This window comes from Rhinopithecus bieti, unplaced genomic scaffold (genome assembly GCF_001698545.2).
Source record: "Rhinopithecus bieti isolate Rb0 unplaced genomic scaffold, ASM169854v2 scaffold_57691, whole genome shotgun sequence".
In the NCBI taxonomy this organism is placed as follows: domain Eukaryota; kingdom Metazoa; phylum Chordata; class Mammalia; order Primates; family Cercopithecidae; genus Rhinopithecus; species Rhinopithecus bieti.
The window spans coordinates 1,603,847-1,629,089 of record NW_016824383.1 but is presented as its reverse complement, the minus strand read 5'-3'; the positions used below and the strand labels follow the sequence as shown (position 1 = coordinate 1,629,089).

Below are 25,243 nucleotides of genomic sequence, written 5' to 3'. Positions count from 1 at the left end.
CTTCCTTCCTTCCTTCCTTCCTTCCTTCCTTCCTTCCTTCTTTCCTTCCTTCTTTCCTTCCTTCTTTCCTTCCTTCCTTCCTTCCTCTTTCTCTTTCTCTTTTCCTTCCTTCCTTCTTTCCTTCCTTCTCTTCCTTCTCTTCTTTCTTTTCTCTTTCTCTTTTTCTTTTTCTTCTTTCCCCTCCCCTCTCACCATTCTTCTCTTTATTCTCATTCTGTTGCTCAGGCTGGAGTGCAATGGTCCTATCTCTGCTCACTGCAACCTGCCTCCCAGGTTTAAGCAATTCTACTGCCTCAGCTTCCCAAGTAGCTAGGATTACAGGCATGCACCACCACTCCTGGCTATTTTTTTTTATTTTTAGTAGAGACATAGTTTCACCATGTTGCCCAGGCTGGTCTCTAACACCTGACCTCAAGTGATCCACCCACCTCGGCCTCACAAAGTGCTGGGATTGCAGGCGTGAGCCATCACACCCAGCATGGATATGTTTTCTTTCAGTTTCCCCCTTGATGTCTTCTTTGAACAATAGATTTTTTCAGCTTCCAAATAATCAGAAATTTCCTGAATATTTTTCTGTTACTAATTTCTAATTAATGCCATTATGGTCAGAGAATATATTTTGTGAGATTGATTGGTTTTAAGTTTATTAAGACTTGTTTTATGGCTTAGAATAAACTTTATTTTGGTAAATGTTTCATGTGAACTTGAAAAGAATGTGCATTCTCCTCTTGTTGGGTAGAGCGTTCAAAAGTGTCAATTTAGTATTACTTATATCTTCAATTTCCTTATGTTTTTCAGTCTCTTTTTTCTGTTAATTACTGAGAGAAAGGTATTGCAAAGTGACTGTAATTGTGGATGTTTCTGTTTCTCCTTGCTGTTTGTCACCTTTTCTTTGTGCATTTTGAAGCTCTGTTATTAACTGCATACATGTTTAGGATTTTGTTCTTTTGATGAACTGACCCCTTTATCATTATGAAATTACCTTCCTTAACTCTGGTAATATTCTTTGCTATGACATGTACTTTGTATAATATGAACATAGCCACTCTAGTTTCCCCCCACTTTAGTATTAGCATCCTATAACTTTTAACCTGTTTGTATCTTTATATTTAAAGTGCCTTTCTTTTAAGCAATAGGCAGTTGGGTCTTGCTTTTTTATCCCATTTGATAATCCCTGTTTTTAAATTGTATTGTTTAATTCATTTACATTAATATGATTATTGATGTAGTAGGCTTAAGTCTATCTTCTTCCTATTTGTTTTATATTCGTCCCACCTAGTAGCAGGATAAAAAAGAGATACACACACACACACCACCATCACCACCACCATCACCACTACCATCACTACCCTTACACGGGAGAATGAGAGCATATGGGTTACAAAAAATAAGCCACACAAGAAAAACACTTTGTCATTGTCCCATTTCCCCCTTCTTTTGGATTAGTTGAGTATTTTCTATTATTTCATCTTACCTCCTTTTTATTGGTTTATTAGCTGTAATACTTTATTTGTATTTTAGTGGTTACTTATGGTTTATAGTATATATCTTTAATTTGTCACAGTCTACCTTTAAGTGATATTTTGTCACTCTATGAATAGTGTAAGAACATTATAATATTATACTTCCTTCCCAGTTTTCGCAGTTTGTCATACATTTTACATTTATAGATGTTATTAATTCCACACTATATTTTTATTTAAACAGTCAATTAGTTTTAAAGAGTTTTAAATAACAAAAACATCTATATTTGCACATATAGTTATCATTTCTAGTGCTCTTTTTGTGTGTGTGTGGATCTGTATTTCCTTCAGGTATTGTTTTCTTCTGCCTGAAGGGTTTTTTTTTTTTTTTTTGAGACAGAGTCTCTGTCACCCAGGCTGGAGTGCAGTGGCACAATCTCGGCTCACTGCAACCTCCACCTCCCTGGTTCAAGCGATTTTCCTGCCTCAGCCTCCCAAGTAGCTGGGACTACAGGCGCCCGCCACCTCGCCCGGCTAATTTTTTAAATTTTTTTAGTAGAGACGGGGTTCACCGTGTTAGCCAGGATGGTCTCGATCTTCTGACCTCGTGATCCACCCGTCTCGGCCTCCCAAAGTGCTGGGATTACAGGCTTGAGCCACCGCGCATGGCCTCCTTGTTTCTTTTCTATATTTACCCTTTAGTTATATTATTTAACTTCAGTAATCATGTTTATATTGCATATATTTATATTGCATATATATGTTTATATTGCACATATATATCCAGTAATCTTGTTTATATTGCATATATATATATATATTTACTTTTTTACTTTACAAGTTTTACTTAAATGCACATGAGTATTACCTATTATAAGTCCCAAATTTAGGCTGGGCACAGTGGTGACTCACACCTATAATCCTAGCACTTTGGGAGGCCAAGGTGGGTGGAGCACTTGAGGCCAGGAGTTTATCAACAGAGAGTAAACTATGTTGTACTCTACATTCTATACAACAGAATGCTACTCAACCAGTAAAATGGTAAGACTTACAAAGTAGCAAATTGGGCTGAGTGTGGTGGCTCACACCTGTAATCGCAGCACTTTGGGAGGCTGAGGCCAGCATGTCACTTGAGGTCAGGAATTTGAAAGCAGCCTGGCCAACAGGGATGAAACCCCATCTTTACCAAAAATACGAAAATTAGCTGGATGTGGTGGGCATGCACCTGTAATCCCAGCTATTCTGGAGGCTGAGGCTTGAGAATTGCTTAAACCCTGAATCCAGGAGGCAGAGGTTGCAGTGAGCCAAGATCGTGCCACTGCACTCCAGCCTGGGTGACAGGGTGAAACTCTGTCTAAAAAAAAAACAATTAGAAGTCCTGAATTTATGTGATTTTTTAATATGTTCAGAAGTTTTGCAAAGTTTTACATGATTACTGAGCATTTTAAAGAGCATATGCTTTTAAATAAAATTTATTCGTTTTATCACATTCGTGAAAGTACCAAATCTTTAAAATCTCAGTATTTTACAATATTTTCACCCAAGTATTTTCAGGGTTATTTTTTACTATTAATTTTATTAATGCCAATTTACTTAATTTGTATTAAGAGGCTAATTTTAAAATTTTTACCTTTTAGAAAGAAAGTCAATATTATTTAATCATTTGTGTTTTTCTTATGTGGTTTATATTCTGAGACCCTTCTATTCTGTCTTTTGTGGTGGTGGTAGTACTGAGTGTGTGTGTGTGTATGGTGTGTGTGTGTGTGTGTTTGTGTTGTCTGCAGGGGAGGGGGCTCTATTATTTTGGCCTTGGGTGGGGAATATATATATATATGTATATAGAATATACATATGTATATAGAATATATGTATATGGAATATATATGTATATAGAATATATATGTGTATAAAATATATATAAAATATATGAAATGTGTGTGTATATTTCTAATAGTAATACTATGAGCATTTAAGTAATACATAATGTGTGTGTATACATGGAAGTGTATAAACATATATATTATATGTAATTATACATTATAATGGATATATAGTATATTGTAATGTATAGTATATTATATGTTATATATACTATTCTATATGATAGTATATATAATTAATAGTATATATTAGTATATGTATTATATACTATACTACCTAATAGTATAATTAATAGTATATACTATACGATATATAGTATATATCATACATTATATAATGTAGTATATGCTATACACTATAGAGTATATTACACATTAATAATATGCTATATCAGCATATACTATTAGTATATACTAATAGTATATACTATATATAATGTATAACAAATATATACAATGAATATATATAACATATCATATATTTTATATATACTATATATGTTTTCATTTTTCTTCTGGATATATTCATAAACATATTCTTGAAGTAAATGAGAGAGGGGAGGAGCCTGTATTTGTTAGGTAATAATCTAGTTTAATCTTTAAATTACGAAATGTAGCCATAGGGTTAATAGCTTTCATTTTTACTCTGGCAGAGTGTGATTCTACTACTTTTGGATTTCTGGATGATTTTTTTTTCCCTGATTATATGTTTTGTTCTTGATAAATTCAGATGATATTCATCTCTTTATTAGACAAAAGCCCTAAAACATAACATAATTCATAATTTTAGAAGTTTGGACAACATTTCTTCTGACAAGAGACTTCTCTTACAAAGTAATTGAATAGTTACGTTCCTCATGGTAGATATGTTTATTTCAATATAATAACCTAAAGCCCGACATTTACTGTTGTTTTCACTTAAATTTGAAAATGTGGATACTGAATCATTTTTGAATTGTATTCACTTATTAAGAGTTGAGTTTGAATTCGTTATACATTTATTTATGTTTAATTGGAGTTAATGGGGTAAAATGTTTAGAAAATACTTCATTACATGTGAAATTTTCTTGTTAAAGGGGAAAATAATTTTCTACTGAAGAGTCACTCTTGCTTTTGGGTACAGAAAACTTATAGAGGTGATAAAACTTGGGGTGGATGAATTCTACCCCCAAGATCAGTTGATGTAACTGATATAGAACTTCAGGCAAAAACTTTAAAATAGTTGTACAATATTACTATTTCTACTGTTTGATAAGGCCGAAATCAAATATTCCAAAATCATTAGCAATCTTTGTGGAAGTGATGACACATTTTAAATAATGTTTTAAAACTATAAAGTTCAAAGCTAATTCTCATTAATGAATATTTTATTGTTTTATAATGTAAGTTCCAACATAGTCAGAAAATTAGAAACATTTGCTTGGGATAAAATGTTACCATACAGTTTTGCTGATACAGAGAGCAGGAATGGAAGTGTAATATTTCTATGCATTAACAACTTGTCATGGCTATAGAATATTATGGTATCAACTACAGTAGAGGTACTGTCCCATTCTTTTATTGTATGCATTGTGCTTTTTAAAACCATTTTATTTCGAAATACTTTTGATTTGTAGATATCATGTTTTAAAGTTCTTTTCAGATACATTCAAAGCTATGAGTTTAAAAACTGAGAATCTCAGTAAGCTCAACAAATTAACACATTTACATGCCAGTAATGTACCTTTCTTCCCAGGTTAGAAAATACTTCATGATGTTTTGTTAATATAATTTTAAATGCATTTCTTTCAGATAATAGAAAAGCATTTTAATATATATTTACTGATTAATAAGCAAATTTTCTAAATTAACATCATTAGAATATATTTTTGAACTCACAGAAATTAAACAGAATGGCAAGCTTGGCTCCATGAAAACTTAGGCATTCCTTTTCGAAAACAAACCACAAGGAAATGTCAGAATTATGAATCTGGGAAGATGCAGCCTGAATGCTTAAAGTGTGTAGCTTTCCAGTGAAAATCAACTGGTTTCTGAACATTTCAACTATTGGTTTTGTAGGCACTGTTCCTGTGGCCTATAAGGTTATTCTCTAGATGACTGGCCGTGGATACTGGTTTTTATAACATAACATTACACAGTTTCTGACTTGAATTAGCATTCCTTATCGCTGCTTGAGGAGCAGGAGGACCTTTCTGACATGTCCCTTTTACAGTGGCATAGGGAGAGAGATTAATCTCTGAAATCATTCATAAATGGAAAAATGATACAGTTGTGAATCACTGACAATAGAGAAATGTTTATGGTTTATTTTAGGGGCCTTGATGCTCTCAGCAAGAAAGCGAAGGCTTCCACCGTCGATTTGCCTATAGAATCCGTAAGTCTAAGTCTGCAGGATCTCATTGGCTACTTTCACCCCCCCGATGAGCATTTAGAACATGAAGACAAACAGAACAGACTACGAGCCCTGAAGAATCGGCAAAATCTCTTCCAGGAAGAGGTGCGTTTCTATCAACACTCATTTCTCTTCTGTTGTTCTCTTGTAAAAACAGCTTCTTGGTTGGGAAAATTCTCCATCTATTTGACCATCTTTGCATTTTGCAATATAGAGGAGAAAGTATACTACTGAACAGGAGCAACAGGCCTTAGAGAAATCTAGACATGGTTTTTATTTATTTATACTATCCATGAATATTAATTTAAAAACATGAATCTTTTCATTCTCCTGGCAAGAGACATTTACTCTCTGCTCAGTGCTCACCCTGGTCTTTTGCAAGTTCTCTTCATGTGGGTTATATCAATTAAGAATCTTAAAGTGTCTATAAGAATACAGGCTTTAGAAAGCATCAGGGTTTTCAAACTATTCAGCAGGTTCTTCGGTGCTCCTTGGAAATGGCCCGGGATGTATAGGAAGCGTTGTGTTGGGGATGGAAGCTGTCAAGAGAGGGCTACCGGAGTAGGCTGAGCTCCAGGGGCCCTACTTGGACAGAGCAACCCTACCCTTCCCCTTTGCCTTGATTACATTTCCATGTATGATTGTCTTACACCAAAAGTTTCACTGCTAAAAAGAACTCAAGTGTCATATTTTATAAACAATAAAAGAAGGACCAAATGATATATCTAATATTCTAATATAGTCAGAAGCTTCAGTGGAGACTACCAGGGTTGATGGGATAAATCAGGCTAGTTCAGTTGGATTCCCATTCTTTTCAATGTATCTTGTATGGAGAATAATGATTTTTTTCTGAATAAATACTTAGCTTTGTAAAAGTAACAAATCAGATGGTTCATTGAGTACACATGGACACAAAGAGGGGAACAATAAACAGTACACATGGACACAAAGAGGGGAACAATAAATACCAGGGCCTACTTGAGGGAGGAGAGTGGGAGGAGGGCAAGGGTCGAGAAACTATGTATCAGGTACTGTGCTCATTACCTGGGTGATGAAATCGTTTATAGCATCAAACCCATGACACACAATGTACCCACGTAACAAACCTGCACATGTAACCCCCAAAGCCTAAAATAAAAGTTGTGACAGAGAGAAATAAAACTAAAAAACAAAATCAAAAAGTGTTATTACTAGGTTCTCATAATCCCTGTCTACTTTTAAAGCTGTTTTCTAATATCTCATCAGAAACTCTTGAAACTGACATAACTTTTTGAGGACATTCCCACTGGGTATTCAAAAGAAATGACCTATCTGGAGACCTCAATGGCACGAAAGCAAAAAAGTATCAACATAAACCAATAATAACATGGACAAGTTTATTGGGAGTTTTCACATATGCCAAATTGTTAGACTCTTTTACAATGCTGCATTTATTTAATATCTGGAAGAAGAAAAATTAAATATTGCGTTGTAAAAATTAAAATATTCATTTAGTTTTTTTCCCAACTTCTCATATAAGACAATCTGGATGGCGACTTGGAAATGTACTTAGGTCCATGGTATCTCTTAAATTCTGTGTGAAATAAGTTAGTTGGATTAGATAGTGGGTTATAGCTCTTTATGTGGTTTGCCACACTTTTTACAACCTTGATCTACCAATAATAATAAAAATAAAGCATAATTTCAATCTCAGGCTGTATCTTACAAAGTTCATGATAATGCAAAATGCATTATAGCATTTTGATTTGCTTTAAAAATACCTTTTCATGAGCTTTACCTGATTTACTATATCTTTAATTTAATATAATAATAATAATAGTAATAATAATAATGCCTATCTAAGAATAAGGATCTGCTCTTACGGTCACTTAACAATAGAATGCCGTAAGTATGAAGTACATATTTGTAGGTTGTTCGTCCACTGTTTGATGATGACATTCAGAATTTAAAATTCACTTGAATTATCTGAAGAACATTTCATTTCACATGCAAATGTGTGTCTTCCTGTCCTTTGAATGATCACAATTTTCTTTATGATTAGTAGGTGAACCTTCAGCCAAACTTCTATTTTAAAATCAGCTTAGCATTTTTAGTCTATAAGCAGAATGACAGTTTTAGATGTCTTTTTTTTTTTAACCTTCCAGGGAATGATCAACCTCGTGCTCGAGTGCATAGACCGATTGCATGTCTACAGCAGTGCAGCACACTTTGCTGATGTTGCTGGGCGAGAAGCAGGGGAATCTTGGAAATCCATTCTGAATTCTCTGTATGAGTTGCTGGGTAAGAAGCATGATTGGGTTCATGACAATGAAGTTATGTCTATTTAAAATGTCCATAAATGGGCTACGTGTGGTGGCTCATGCCTGTAATTCCAACAATTTGGGAGGCTGAGGTGGGAGGATTGTTTGGGGCCAGGAGTTTCAGACAAGCCTGGACAACATAGCAAGACCCCATCTCTACAAAAAATAAAATTAAAAAAAAAAACAAAAAATAATCACATAATAGCTACAACAATTTTATAACATGCTTCCTAATTGAGACTTAAATTTTAATTTAGTGGGCTAAATCAAATGGTGCTTAGTATTAAAATCCATCTCTGAGTGAGAAAGGTAGCTAGAGAAGTAGATTTGCCTTTGGTTAAAGGAGGTGAAAGTCATTCAGGGTGCAGTCTTTGCAGATAAGGGGCCTTTATATGGATATGTATTAAAAATTTCCTTTTTGGTTTTGGAGTTAGTTCCACAAGGGTCCCTCTGAATTCCTTCCATTCCCATCTTATCAGTGATCTGCTCCAGTCTTCTCTCTATTCTATATAAGATCTTCATTTGGCAACTTCTAAGTACGCCTGACATTGATTAAATGACAGTTGCTGTGGTTTGCTCTGCATTCCTGTGGGCTCTCTGCAAACACAAGTCCTCATGATTTTTGACCTCCTGTAGCTTCTACTTGTCTCTTGTCAAAAACTAAAGGGTCTGAGATTTTTACCCTATTTGCAAGCTAGTAAGTTAGCCTGCAGTTAGGGTAAAGAGGGACAGTTTAGTAGTCAAAGAAATGGCTGTAGCTGTAGAGACTGGCTGTAGTGCCAACTCTCTGAGCCCCAGTTCTCAAAGGACAATGTGAAGAGGCAGATGATACCTACACATGCAACTGGTTGAGTTACAGAAAAGGAATCCTGAGTTCAGGGAGCATGAGTTACTCACACTAGACAGAAAGCCTTCCTGGCCTTTGCTGTGGGTGGAGACGTCTCCCTCTCACATGGCCTCTTGCTGCAAACATCCTGGAAAAGATTTCCTGAAACAAAGTTTTCCAATGACTTATTTGCAAGACGTGCAAAAACAGAGACCATGGAGAATGGTCTCTTTCTCCACCCTAACCCTCACCTTCAAAATCTCAGATTCATCCTGTATGTCGCAACTGTTACGTCACTTCCCTATTTAGACAGTGTTCACATTTCTATAACATTCTAGAAGATAAAGTTCACCTGGTTGCCCCTGGTATATGAGGCCCCAGTTAACCCTTCCAGCCTTCTATTTTCCCAGTCCCCTTATCCCTACCCCCTTACTTGAGCCACATCACAGTTTCTGGAACTTTCCATACATATTACACCTCTGGGACATTCTCTCACCTTTTCCAAAATTGTTGTATATCCTTCAGGACCTAGTTCACGTGTCACTGTCTTTTAAAGTTACTCTTGATGACCGGGCATGGTGGCTTACACCTGTAATCCCATCACTTTGGGAGGCTGAGGCAGGCAGATTACCTGAGGTCAGGAGTTCGAGACCAGCCTGACCAACATGGTGAAACCCTGCCTCTACTAAACAAACAAACAAACAAACAAACAAAAAATTAGCTGGGAGTAGTGGCGGGAGCCTGTAATCCCAGCTACTCAGGAGACTGAGGAAGGAGAACCATTTGAATCCGGGAAGTGGAGGTTGCAGTGAGCCGAGATTGCGCCACTGCACTCCAGCCTGGGTGACAGAATGAGACTCCATCCCAAACAAAAACAAAAATAAAGTTACTCTTGATGTTTCTCCCACCTCTTAAGTATAATTAAACCTGCCTTCTCTGGTTTCTTGCTACTAAGTTTTACCTGTATTTTATAGCAGTTGTCACATTTCTTATTTAGTTGTAAGTGTGATTGATTTCTAAAGCAAGAATAGCACCTTCCTGGTTTTTGTATCTCTCTTATTTAACTGAATGTCTGGCACATAGAAGATACTCAATAAATGTGTATTCATTAAATGACTTAAGTTCTGATAAAATAGAAAATATACCTAAGTATAGAAAGGAGATAATGCAAAAAAAAGTTTTAAAAGAAAAAAAGATAATGCATTTTAATGGAAAGAATGAAGGATAGTCAAAATATTTGAAAGTTCTTTGCAATCTAATTAAATGTCATTAAAATTTATAGAGTCACAATACAACCTAGCAAATAAAACTCTTGTGCCTATTAGAATTGTTAATATGTTTTCATTAGGTGGGCTATTTGATATGCCATTAAAATTAAACACTTGCAGTTTGGTACTTTCAGACTAAAACGTAACCTGTGGCTGCCATTTCTGAGAACAGGACCAGGGATATTGAGGCTTTATAGGAATTTGGATTCATTATTTTACCCACAGTAATCATCGAGATAAAGATTTTGTGAGGCCAAAATTCTAATGATTGCATTTCTTTGCAAATGCAGAAGTTATAGCACTGAATTTCATAATATAGCAGAGACTAAAGTGTAGTGGTGTTTTTAACACCACAGACTACCTTCTTCAGTTGGTATAAGATTAATTTCTTGGATAAACTCGACGCTTAAGTAAAGAGTTGCATCATCTAGCCTGGGCAGCATAGGAAAACCCTCTAAATAATAATAAAAACTAGCTGGATGCAGTGGCTCACGTGTGTAGTCCCAGCTATGTTGGGGGCTGAACTGGTAGGATTGCTTGAGTCCAGAAGTTTGAGGCCAGCCTGGGCAACCATCTCTAAATTTACAAAAGAAGAATTTTATGTATGTATGTTTGAGGGTAGAAAGTGTTATGTGCAGAAAGAATGTTGTTTTTGTAGGTAAATCTAGAAAATATGCATCTTACTTTTCATATCAACTCTTTTTATAGCCTCTGTTAATTGGTTCCTTCAACAGGTATTGTATCCATGAGTAACAGAAATGAATAGAAAGAATTCTATTTTTTGATATAACCATAGAAAAGTCCATTGCCAAAAGTTAGCACTTCAGCTTTATCCTTCTGAGCTACTTATTTCTTAAGCCAATCCTCCCTTTACCTCCACAGAGTTATTTGGGGATTAAATTTGATTATTTTAGAACCTACAAAAGTAACATTAATAGACTTTACAAAATGTTGGGGACTTGGTGGGTATGAACACAATTCCTGCTCCTAATTAGTTTTGAGGTTGGCTTTTACTGGAACATGGCTAGAGATGTGATTTTAAAATCGCTTACCTATTTAAATAGAAAGAGAAAGGACCTCTTATAGGTGGAGTGATGTTTCTATCGGGATGTGTTCGGTTGGAAATAACAGAATACCCAAACGCAAGCTGGCTTAAACAACAGAGGGGATTTTGGGGCTTGCATAGCTCGCAGTCTACCAGTGGGTTTGACACAATGGCTCCATCTGATCTCCAGAATAAGCTTCTTTATGTCTCCACTCTGCCTTCCATGGGGTCATCTTCTTTCAGTGCTGGATTTTCTTGATGGCCTCAACTGTCTGCTCTCAGCTCCTAGTACTGCGTACTTTCTTTCGGACATGAGAAAAGTGAAACAGGGCTTGTTGCAGAAGTTATACCTTGAGAAAGAGTGCGCTATTTCCTAAAATCCCCAAATACAGTGCTCCTTGCATGTCATTAGCCCAAAATGTGTCTGGCCATTCCTGAACCAGTCATTCTGGCAAGAGTAGAGAAATTTTACCAACACTGGTCTTGATTGATCAGGGACCCACTCTTGAAACTGGGTCAAGTCCTTGGACTGTCCATCTGTCGTACAGGGAATGAATGTTATAGAGGATGCTGCCCAGGGAGCTGAAGTTTCCATCCCAATTGTTGACTTGTATACTTATTCAAAGGGTTTTATGAACTGAATTCTAATCAGAATGCTTTTATTCACTACCTAGCACTATGCTTGAATAGAGTAGGCAGTCAATAAATATTTGCTTGAATTATTTAATAAATACATTACAGAGATTTCCATTGACTTCTGTAGCAGGGTGGATTTGGCTATCAATTTAGTGTATTAAAAACCAGTGGACCTCTTACTCTTCTTTCATTAGATTCCTTTCTTGAAAAATAAACACCTGACCTTTCATTCAGGCATATAGGAAGTGGCACTTATTGTTACTATAAATATTACCTGTAAAATGGCAATAATCATTCCCCTCATAAGGTTGTTGAGTGGCTTAAATGTTATAATGTATAGAAAATGCTCAGTATCACATATTATTGTTCTTCTTATCATTATTCCCATTTCTTTTGGATACTTATTATCATCCTTTCCCTTGTTAACATAGTAAAGCTTTTGCCTCCAACCTCTTGCTCCATTCTTCTTGTTGTTGTTTTGCTTTACAAAGATGTCCTAGAAAAGAAACTTTACTTAGATTTGTTGGATATAGCAAAGAATGTTATGGATTAGCCAGTGGAGCACATAGAATCATGATTATTGTAGGTGTATACTGGTTCTTGTTTTCCTCATCGGAAAATGGCAGGAACAAAGTTTGCTTTATCACTATCCTCAGACTGCAGATTTTATATTCTATTATTCTACCCGTTTTTGAACACAGCATCACATATCTGCATCTTTACCATCTGGTATACAGCTAAATACTTCAGATATCAATGATATTCACATATGGTAAAATTTGTGGTTAATCTCTTTACCTCCACTCCTTCTCCTTTCTAGTCTTTACTCAGACCTCAGGGAGCTCTCACACACTTCTCATGAACTTTCAGAGACTCTGTGACCTGGTTTACACCCTTCTTTTAAGAAGAAGGGTCTGGTCTGTCTCTTCCTTTCACCAGCAACCAGATGTTGCTGGTCTGTCTCTAACCTCTCTGTATTGTATTCTTTGAGTTCTTGGTCTGGTCTGTCCCTTCCTTTCACCTTTGATGTCGCTGATTCTGTCTAGTTAGGGGGCTACAACTTGGGAGAGAGATCTTGATATTTTATTTTTCATTATTCTGAATCTATTAACATGCATTACTTTTATAACTGAAAAAAGTAATTAACATATATCTCATGGCAGATAATTGACAGTAAAAGTAAAAACTGAATGTACTAATTACAGTTGAGTAAAAAGAAAAAACAAAACACTTATATATTAGTGCAAATGAAGAGACTCTCTTCCCATAATCTACGTGGTAATTTTAGTGGGAAGTGGGGTGTTTCCAATGGATAGAGTTATGAGAGGTTTTTTAATGTTTTTGAGTTCTTATGATTTTCTTTTTGTGTTATAGTAAGCATCGATTTCATGACCAGAAAAAGGTAACAAATGCAACTTGATGTTGAATTTTGACATGCAAAAGACTTCAGAACCATCTGCTGCCAATATTTTTCATTGAATTCATTGTAATCATAAGATAGCCATATATACCTAAATATATACTTCAGTTTGTCTGGAAAAGTCTCAGATCTGCAGCAATAATTGGAGTCCTATAAGACATGTGTATCTACCTTTCCTTCTTTATTTGGCTATCAAAACCTTTGGTTCAAATATTAACTCCAAATTTGTTAAGTCTCCTTCCCATTATTCCAAATAGGTAGACCATAGATTCTCTACTGGAGTTATATGTGAAATAAGCCACTGTCTTTGTATTTTTTCTTCAGTGTGTCTATTTTTCATGGAGAGAAAACCAAGAAGGTGGGAATGAGAATCTATAACAATTTTGCATTTTTCATGTGTTTTAGGTGGAGAATGACAAAGGTAGATTTATGAGCCTGCTGTTTGGAATACCTCAGGATCTTAGAAACAGCAATACTCATAGTTGGAAAGGCATCGCTGTGGCATGCTTTCATATATCTTTTCTGACATCCACATGATTAATCTGTGGGATGCTTACAAGACAGAATGATTTTCTAAAGATGTCTGAGAAATGGCTCTTTGGCAAACTTTCCTGTGAATACTCATTTTCTGAAGATTCAAAGTATGAAACCAACAAGGATAGATTGCTGCTCTTTGAGTGTGGCCAAAATGAATGTTTGAAGACTTGGAAAGGATACAGCAATTAGCCATTATTTTTGCACATCCAGACCATTTTCCCAGTGTCTCAGGGAGGCAGATCTCCCTAAATGCCATAAAACACTGAGAAAAGGCAGTCAAGAGGTGAAAAATAAGGAAATGGGCTTTAGACATGCACACATCAGGTGTTGTTCTAATGTTTGTGCATCTAGATAGTTCTGATCTTGTTCTTCAGGAAGTCTCAGAAATGTATCTTATAAACAAGACACATCCTTTAAAATGTTCAGCTTGATAAGTCTCATTGTCTCTCACCCTTGCAAGTCCCTGGGTAGGAGTACTCAAACTCCAGTTTACAAGATCCCCAAATGCAGGGACAGTGCTCCAAGCTCTCCAAGAAGTTTCAATGCATTATCTTCTTAGATTCTTCAATACATTCTGAAGTGTTCTGTTTTGTTTGTTTGTTTGTTTGTTTAATGGGTTTTGGTTTTTTCAGGCTTAGCAGCATCTACTTGTTAATCTCAGTATTTTGAAAAATGTTTCTAGATTTTAGTCCAATTAGCCCCTCATTTTTCTGTGCTGTGTAGGGCCTGTTACTTAGTGTTTCCAAACTTTGAATATAAACTTCAAGAGGGATGTTGTTTCATTTGCTCTGTATCTCCAGCACCTAGAACAATGCTTGACACCAAGCAGGGAATGAGTATTTGTTGTGTCAGTTTTTAAAGTGAAGGTAATTTCTTGGAATTTCTTTAAATCTAAATTTTTCTGTAAGTCTCAGATTTTTTTTAGTCTTTTGTGAAATTTTGAGTTCAAGAATTTAAAGACATTGAAGCATGAAGCCTCCGGGGATAGGAAGATTCTAATAAAACAGATGAATATTGCATGATTCCACTTATAAGAAGTATCTAGAATGATTAAATTCATAGAATTAAAGAATGGGGACAGGCAAAGTGACTCATTTCTGTAATCTCATAATTTGGGAGGCCAAGGCAGTGGGATCACTTGAGGCCAGGAGTTGGAGACCATTCTGGGCAACGTAGCAAGACCCCGTCTCTACAGAAAGTTTAAAAATTAGCTGCATGCAGTGGCATGTGTGCCAGTAATCCCAGCTACTGAGGAGGCTGAGGCGGGAGGATCACTTGAGCCCAGGAGGTCGAGGCTGCAGTGAGCTATGATTTTGCCACCTCACTCCAGGTTGGATGACAGAGTGAGAATCTGTCTCAAAAAGCAAAACAAAACAAAACAAAACAAAAATCAAAAGATCAGAATGGTGATTGCCCAGGGACTGAGGAGTGTGGAATGGGTAGTTGCCAATCAGTGGATGTAGAATTTCAGTTAAGCAAAATGAATTAAGTTCTAGAGATATACTGTATGACATTGTACCAAGAGTCAACGATACTGTATTGTGCACTTTGAAATTTGTTAAAATGATAGATCTCATGTTAAATATTCTTACTACAGGAAACTAAATTGTTAAAAAGTAAAGAAATGCAGAATAGTGTCTTTGTTTTTAAAAACCATTTTTTATTAATTGTGAATATTGCATGACTTTCATATTCTAACTGGATAAAAGTGTAGGGATTTAATTAGTTATTTAACATTAATAAAACTGGTTTGGTGAATTAGCATTTCCTTCTTCAGAGCTTAATTCAAAGCTCTTTTGTATTACTTAAGTTGGACTGCAGTTATTTAACCACGGATATTCTTATTTTATAGGAGACTGGACACTATCTATTCATTCAGTTATGTTCAGAAATACCATACCTACTAAGTTGCAGGCACCATATCAAATGTAATAAAACAGAGTGTCACATATAAAATAGCTTAAAATATCATAGAAGATGACCTGTAAGTCATTGGATTGTGTTTATTCACATTTTATTTGAGCCCACATTCACAGGGCCAGCTGTAGTGCCTTATATTCACATTGACATTTCTTAAATATATGAGAACAAAGACCTATATGGAAGGTAAAAGATCTTAAGTTAGTCTTTAATTAGGCAGTGATTAAAGAGTATTGTAAAGTTTTAGGGAAGAACATTTGTCTTTTGTTTTTGTACTTGACGCACCATGTGAAGTTGCCGTTGCACTTGGGAGACGACAGTGGTGCTCGGAGACCATCTCTTAATGAGAGCCACTATGGATACTGATGCCATGGTTTTCCGTTTGATTTTTGGAAAGACATTCACTTTATTGTACTATTTGGTATTAAAATTAATACACTTTAGATAAGGAAGAAGTAAGAAAAATTAGGAAGGTGGAAACTAGTCTTCAACTTCACCACTCATTTTAATGTATAACCTTTAAAAATGTTGCCTTAAATATTTATCCCGTTATACACACACAGAACATTTTGCACACCTGCATGCGTGCTTGCAGAATAACATTGTATGTGCGTATCTGTGCACATCTTTGCAGCAAGACATCACCTATTCCTTCCTCCCCTTGAAGATTTGCTCATCTTGCTCCAAATCCAGGTTCACAGACTAAGATAGACAAAAGGCTTTCCTTTGATGTTGGTATGTTTCAGGGGTTTATTTGGTTACAATTTTTCAGACTTCTATGCTTTTTTATTGTTGTCTATTTATTCTCCAAGAGTGAAATTGTAGCCACAGAACATCATCTCTTCACATCCTGACTTCCATTCTTATTGAGCATTTGTGATTTTTTTGACAGAATTTATTGCAGGTTCAAAGGGTCACTGTGAAAGATCATATTACAGCACATGGCCCTTTTTTTTCCTGTCTTGGATCCATTCTTCTTCCGCTTTATTTTGGAATAAGAAAATGTACCTTTTTGAGCTGGGGAAGCAGTCGCACTAACCTCAATCTTCCTCAAGGTCTCTGTTTCTATGTCAGTCCCTTATCAAGATATTTTTCCCCAAAATATCAGTTCTCATTCTCTAAGAAATATTCTGAAAAACAGTTTTCTCCATGCTGTACATGTACTTATATTCAGTGGATACATTTACTTTACAAAAATGGAATCATGCTATCAATGTTCTTTTATGGCAGATGTTTTCAATTAATTCTATATTGTGGGCCTCTATCTTTGGCAGTAACTATAAACCTTCATCAGGCTTTAGCAGATGTACACTTCTGTGCTGAAGGAATGTCACCATTTATTTATTTAGGCACACTTAAGCTATTCCAGTATTTTGCTATTAGAAAGAGTGTTGTGATGAGCTTCCTTGTATTTCTGTGCATACTTTTCCATTACTTAGAAAGTCACGTAACTTATTTCTTCTTAACTGACTGGATGAATTATAATAATTCACAGACTCCATTTTTCTGTAAAATATATTGGTACCCATGACATGCGCCTACATGCGCACACACGCACACACACACACACACACACACACGCACATGCATGCAGGCACGGTGTTCAGGAGACACTATTTTACTGAGTTAATTTTTTTCATTAGAAATGTATACATTTTTCATAGTATATTGAGATTGTTTTATCTTTGACTCATTAACAGATTTCCTGATATATTTTTGTGTCTTTGGAGGAATGAATCTCCACCTGAATGAAATGTTGCTAATGTATTGCTAAATTTGATTTATAAATACTAAATTTATATTGCTAAATTTGATTTAATTTCATTAATATATAAATTTATATAATATTTTTGGATTTATATTTATAAGTAAGAGTTCTTGTTTTGTAATGTGTGCTTTGATATCAATGTCACTGATACTGTCTTCGTGAAATCATCAGAGAAGTTTCCTTAGTTTTTTGGCTTTGGAATACGGTCATGTGTCACTTACTCATTGGACTAGTTTTAAGGAAAACATCTTGCAAACATCATGGAACTTACACAAACCTCCGTGTTACAGCCTACTGCAGAGCTACGCTATATGGGATAGCCTAATGCGTGGCTACGCTGTACGGGATAGCCTACTGCGCGGCTACGCTAAACGGGATGGCCTACTGCGCGGCTACACTCTATGGGATAACCTACTGCTCTGCGCTACGTAACCTATGGCTGTACATATGTACAGCAATGTGTACAGCATATTACCATACTGAATGAGCAGTTGTAGCACAGTGGTATTTGTATCTAAGCATAGAAAAGGTACAGTAAAAATACAGTCTTATGGGGTTAAGGCACGATCATTTTATCTGTTTCATTGTTGACCAAATCATTGTTATGCAGCATATGAAGTAGTATAGAAATTACTTATTTATTGAATAAGTGTGAAAAAGCTTTTGGTCTTTGATATGCTTTTCAATATTACTCATGATTTATTATTCTGTTTAGGTGTTCTCCCTTCTATGGGTTCAGTTTTAGTGAAAAAAAAAAAAACCTATCTGTATATCTATGTATCTATATATGGTTGTGCTTATAATTCCTTTTTTTTTTTTTTTTTGAGATAGGGTCTCACTCCGTCACCCAGGGTGGAGTGCAGTCGTGATATCATGGCTCATGGCAGCCTTGACCTTCCAGGCTCACGCAATCTTCCCTCCTCAGCCTCCCAAGTAGCTAGGACCACAGGCATGTACCACCATGCCTGGAAAATTTTTAAAAAATTTTTGTGCAGACTGGGTCATGCTATGTGGCCCAGGCTGATCATAAACTCCTGGGCTCAAGTGATCCTCCCACCTTGGCTCCCAAAGTGCTGGGATTACAGGCATGAGCCACCATGTCTGGTGTAATGCCCTTTTCTTAATTTTGTCCTTTTTTCCTTCTCTTTTTGATTAAAGTAGTAGTTGGTAGTCAGCTTATATTTAAAAAATAGCCCTTGAATGTATTCTTGATCAATCTTACTATTATATAAATTATTTCTATTTCTAATGCATTAATTTCTACTTTTATTGCTATTTATATATTTTTTCTATTTTACTGATATTTATTTGATATTCTTTTTCTATTTCAAAAGACTTATTTGCCATTTTCACCCAACTGCTTAGCAATTAAAGTGTTTAATTTTGCCTTGAGTACACTTTTGGCCATTTACCATTGGTTGTGTTAGGTATTTATTAGATATTTTACCATTTATTAGATATTTACCATTGGTTGTTGGTTGTGTTTGATATTTATTAGATATTTTATATTATGGTCTTGATTCCATCACTGACCCAAGAGTTATTAAGGAGAGAGTTTAAATTTTTATATGCTTTGGTTTTATTTTCATTCCTGCTTTTCTTACTAAATTCTGACATAGTTCTGTCAGAGAACATGGTTTATACCACGTCTGTTTGCAGTAAATTTAATGAAATTTTCTTTGTGGCTCACTCTATAATTTTCTTAAATGCCCCATGGCTTATTAAAAGAGTTCATTCTTACACTATTAGTTTCTTTCAAGAATCACTTATGTTATATATATATCATTTTAGATAGATAATATGATAATGATACATGTTTTATATATACCTATATAATTTTAGATAATACAATAGATAGCTTATATATAATTTTATATAGCTATATATAATTACATATGTTATATATAAAATCAGTTTTACAAAATCAGAAATAAAATGAAAAGCATGAGTGAAGTGTTAAACAAAAGGGACTCTTAAAATTCAAAAACTTTATCATGTCCTTTTTCCTAATTGTTATTGTTCTAAATTGGGAACAGATATTCTTACGGAATAAAATTAGAAGTTCTGCTTAACACATAGTACTTCTCGTTCCTCTGCTATCTTCCACCCCTATCTTTTGTTCGCTGTACTCTGCAGTCTGTGAGTATATCTCACTGGCTGGCTCTTAGGGGAGGCTGCCGGACCCAGAGCCAGAGGAGAGCCTGAGTAATTAGTATATTAGCTCTGAATCTCTGTACAAATGTCACGGAGGCTCTATACACAAAAAAGCTCTTCTCATGCAGTTGGCGTCTTTTCTCTGTGTTTCTTTTCTTACTCTCAGGTCAGATAATAACTTTATTTCTTTATTTTTGGAAAGAGGGAACGTGAAGGACATCTTTAAGTTTAATTGTACACTGTAACTGTAGAGTCTTTTCCCTCCTACTCTTAACAAGAAGGTTAACAGGCAGTAGCCTCAAACTTCACTTCTTCAAACAGCTTGCATCAGCTACCAGATTTTCTCTTTTTTTTTTTTTTTTTGAGACAGAGTCTCGCACTGTCACCCAGGCTGGAGTGCAATGGCGCGATCTTGGCTCACTGCAACATCCACCTCCCGGGTTCAAGCTATTCTTCTGCCTCAGCCTCCCGAGTAGCTGGGACTATAGGTGCCCACCACCATGCCTGGCTAATTTTTTGCATTTTTAGTAGAGATGGGGTTTCACTATGTTGGTCAGGCTGGTCTCAAGTTCCTGACCTCATGATCCGCCTGCCTCAGCCTCCCAAAGTGCTCGGATTACAGGTGTGAGCCACCGCGCCTGGCCTACCAGAGTTTCAATAGCAATTATTCTTATAGAGACATGTTTCTCTCTTTAAATATCATATTGTCTAAAAGTCTTGCCATCCCTTCATAAGCAATTGTACTGTTTCTGAATAAACATAGGGGTATAAGAGTAGAAAATATTTACCAGGCTTGCTTTGAATTTAATGATTTTGAAAAATTAAAAGTTTAAAATGGAATGTATAAACTAGGCTGAAAGAGATCAGAAACATCACATAGGAATTTTATTTAAAATGGGTTCTTCAATCAAAGAAGTATAGAAAACAGCAGTCTGAGCCAAGCTAGAATCAGTTTCTTTACTGCAGAATTTCAGGTCTTTAATATGCATTGTGAATCTGTAAATCCAAGGAAATGATGTAAGAAAATAAAAGGGTTTCAAAGTTAGTGGCTATTGGTCTTCTCATCCATTATTTAATGTAACATTTAATTATATCTCTCTGTATACCTGTTAGAATTATAACTACTAGTTATATCTCCTAGTATTTTGTGGTTCATTTTCAGAAAACTGATTTGCTCTTTTATTATATAGTTAAGCAAATTGGGCTTGAGAGAGACAGAATAATTTAATCTCATGGCTAATTAAAAGCAATGGGTATTAGAACCCAAGTGAGGGAACTCCTAGGAGACTGGTTTTTCCATTACCCTTCATTATTACCTCCCCATGTGAAATTTACTTTCCAAAATCACATTCCTTCTAATGACCAGTGGTTTTCTTCAGTCTCAATTAATAATTATTAATTTGTCTTTAATGTCTCAGTGTTGTATATGTACGTGTATATATGTTTGTATAAGTTTTAGATGTAACATGAAGATGTTTTGTTCTTGATCCAATATTTTAGGGCCGCTATTAGCTTATCTCAATTTTCGAGCTAGAAAATGACATAAAGGTGAATCTATTTCTTCTTTTGCAGCGGCTCTAATTAGAGGAAATCGTAAAAACTGTGCTCAGTTTTCTGGCTCCCTTGACTGGTTGATCAGCAGATTGGAAAGACTGGAAGCTTCTTCGGGTATGTTTTCTAGTTTTCTCCTTGTTGTGATAGATCACTCCTATTTTTCTTTTCTTCATGTCCTTTAAGACAAAAAAAAAAAAAACTTTGAATGGGATGTGGTGGTGTGTACCGAGTCCCAGATACTCAGGAGGCTGAGGTAGGAGGATCACTTGAGGCCAGGAGTTTGAGGCGGTAGTGCACTATGGTTGCTGCACTCCAACATGGACAACATACTGAGACCCCATCTCTAAAAAACAAAAACAAAAACCTCTGATGTTTGGTGTAATATTAAGTGTTTTCCTTTTAAATTATGTTAACTATTTTTACTTATCGAGAAATCATTAGTATTTTCATTAGTCATTTCTGAGTAGTCATCTAACAATATCATGTCCATTTATATTTTAAAAGCCTATTTATAAAGCCCGGAAAACACTGGAGAGCCAGAATTCGCATTCTTTTCAAATTGATTACTGCTAGTCTATTCTATAAATAAAAAGGTCAGTTTGGAGTTCTCATTGTTTTCCTTGTATTCGAAAGATTATTTGGATAGATTGGGGAGAAAATTTGTTTTCCAAATCCTAGAGCATAATATTTTATTTAAAGGAAATTTAGTAAATACTCACAAATGGTCTATGTGATAGTAAAATATAGGCAGTCAACTCGGTACACACGTCTCTAACAAGATGTTAGTTTTGTTTTGGTATTGTGGACTTATCAATGACTGTGATGATTTATCAGTGATTTTGGACTTATCAGTATTAAATCAGTGATTTGAACTTGTTAGAGCTCTCTAGTTCAAACATAATTGTTTGAACTCTCTAGTGCCATAGATGGCCTCAGTGACACCCAGATGAATCTACTGCTTTTCCATCTGTTTGCACAGTATTTCATTATTTACCCTTCTCTATCTCTAATGCCCTCTTATGCTACTTATTTTTCCTCTCAGTTTCCTTCGTTAGTAATGAACTTCTTGAAGATCCGGGCATGGTTTCATTCATCTTTGTTCTCTCTGGATCTACCATACCATCTGGCACCTATAGGTGTTTAGTATTGTTTGTTGAATGAATGGATGGATGAATGTTAAAATTCACTCAAAAAATACCACTGTCCATACAAAATAGTTCTGCGACTTTTGCATAATAAAGACCCACTCAGGGACAGGTTTGTTGGAATTGAATGAATAGAGACAGAGAAACAGCTATGATTAGAGAGAGTAATTTTAAGTCACAGAGAAAAATTTGTAGAGTTTAGATAGTGGAGGACAAAAAATTATAGAGTTTAGATAGTGGAGGACAAAAATTTGTAGAGTTTAGATAGTGGAGGACAAAAATTTGAGTCACAATGAGTACTTGGGCACTGCTAGATCATTGGGTAGCAGAAGTAAGATAGAAATGGAGATTGTTATAATAAAAACAAAAATAATTATGAGATGAGGGTGTTAAGAGTATCATAACATGAATGTAGTGACTGGGCATTAATTGCAGAATATATTAAGGAAAAACCTGTAACTACTAGCAGAAAGAGTGACCAAGTAAGTGGTATTGAAGCAAAGTCATTGTCTGGGGTAAATACCTGAGATTCGTTGTCTTGCACCAAGAAAATTAAGGACACGGGCATATACACACAAGGAGTGAGTTTAGGAGCAGAGGTTTAATAGGCAAAAGAAAGAGAAAGGAGAACAGCTCTTTCAGAGAGAGAGAGAGGGAGAGGTAGGGAGACAGAGAGAGAGAGAGAGAGAGAGACAGCCTGAATGAGAAATCTGGCCTTCACCAGAGTGCACCAGATTTTATAGGCAGGCTTGAGGAGGTGGTATCTGATTTGCATAGGGCCTGGTGTGACATTTACATAGCATGCCAGGAAGGCTGGCCACCTCACCCTAACCTTAGGCAAATGCGCTTTCCACTTGGCAGGTGCCATGTTGCCTGCTCCTTATTGTACACGTGGCTGGCAAGGAGACGGGATCATGGAGCCGCCATTTTGAACATGCTTGGTCCCAGGTGGCCTTTCCCTATTGGCACAACTGCTGGCATTCACCCGTGGATGCTTCCGACTTGCTTGTCTATGTCTGCAGCTCGATTTTGCAGGCTGCTCTTTGTTAGAAAAGAAAATGGTTTGGGGACTGCCTTTCACTAAAAGCTAAACCTTACCAAGGACTCCTGTACCCTCACTGTCTGCCTGAATAATTTCTCCTTAACTCCTGTATCAGGAACAAGATGGTGGCATAGATTGCAAAAATGGATAAATGTTTAGGGCAAAGTGTCCAGAATCACTGGAAAGCTACAGAAGACATTTAAAAAATGCTCATCTCTTTTGCGGGACCCAGTGGTATCTGTAAAGGGATAGGTGCAGGGCAGCCTGAGAGCAGTGTTCACACTGGCTGAATCAAGTGCAGCAAAATGTTCAACTCGAAACCAGAGAGAGAGAGAAGGCATGAAAAGAGCCAAGCATCCTTTAAAGTCAACCAAGTAGAGTCCAGTGTTTTTAGAGTCTTCAGTTTGGTCAGTTATAGGCACAGTTTCATCAGATACAAATTATTATTTGCTGTTGTCTTTTTCCAGTCAATCTGTTGATTGCAGGCATTCCTACTGAAAAGGGAGGCCCTGTGCCTCTAACGTAATATTCTTACGTTAGAGGAAAAGAAATTGAGGCAAAGAACATTTAAATGACTGACTCGAAATCCTAGAATTAATTATTGTTGCTGCGAAGGTTAAAACTCAGCTCCCTAGCATCAGACTTGAAATATGTCCATGATACTTCGTAGCTCCTGTTTTTAAAGTATCTAAAATATATTTTGCTAAAGATTTTTTCTACTGTAGTTAACATTTATGCTTTTAATAAACTGTTTTTTCCCCAGAGGAAGTGGTGTTGCTTAGTTTTTAGAGGCAGTAACAATGATGAGATGCATGTGTATATGTGTATAACTTACTTCAATTGTGCTTTGCTGTTTGCTAAGTGCATACGTATGCATCAGTTTTTTTTCTCTCTGTAATAACTCTGACGTTGCTGAACACACATTCTCCTTATCTTGTTAGTGCCCTAGCTGCAGATTCAAACTGAAGAATTCTTGAGTAGAAAAGGGATCAAAAGTAGCGTTAATTGTCTTCCTGGGATCTAGACCCCTCTAGTCTTTACTGCTTTGGCAGGTCTCCAGTGCCTTGGTTGTTCTGGTTGACATCTGGCCTGAAACACCTAGTTTACCGTTGCTAGATGCAGAAAAATGCCTAGGATTGCCTTAAAAACCAATATTGGAAACAAGTGATGAATCATAGGTGAATAGTTAAATTATATTACAACAATATTTTCAGCTCTATTATAGGTATTGCCAATAATTGTTTAGATGTATATCCTGAAATATATTTAAAATATATTTTAAGTGAAAATTCATTTTAGAGTGTGTGATAGGATATATTTTTGTAAAAAACATGAAGATAAAGGAAAGTAGAAAGGAAGAAATGAAAAAAGGAAAGAAGGGGCAAAAACCCTGTATAATATGTATATATGTCTCCACATGCATAGGCTGTAGAAATATGTACACCGCTGGTTACTTTGGTGACCAAGGAGTTCAAATTAGAGGAAAGAAAAAGGGTAAGACACTAGGTTCTCTAGGACAGGGAATTGCTTGTCAAAACCTGTGATAAATAGCAAATTGGAAGTCATTAGACCCAAAGGATAGAGAAGACAGGGTCTAATGAACAGTAACACCAGTTATTTTTTCCACCTTCCTTTTACTTTTTTATTTTTTAATTATTGCTTTTTCCATTCTTTACATTCTGCCACTAATTTAGTGGCAGGGACAATAATGTTATCTACCCAATAGGGCTGTTAGGAGGATTAAATGATTAATATTTGTAAAGTACATAAAAAAGTATTTGGTGGCCGGGTGCAGTGGCTCACACTTGTAATCCTAGCACTTTGGGAGGCTGAGATGGGCAAATCACCTGAGGTCAGGAGTTTGAAACCAGCCTGGCCAACATGGTGAAACCC

The 25,243-nt window shown here is 36.0% G+C and overlaps 1 protein-coding gene across 1 annotated transcript in view; it reads left to right on the top strand.

Annotated features, from left to right (window-relative positions):
• Positions 1 to 25,243, top strand: part of RYR2 (ryanodine receptor 2) — an 808,217-nt gene that overhangs the window by 419,437 nt on the left and 363,537 nt on the right. Inside the window, 3 exon segments of the mRNA XM_017862245.1 lie at positions 5,657 to 5,840; positions 7,880 to 8,015; positions 21,182 to 21,277. Of these exon segments, the coding sequence (XP_017717734.1) occupies positions 5,657 to 5,840; positions 7,880 to 8,015; positions 21,182 to 21,277 (416 nt within the window).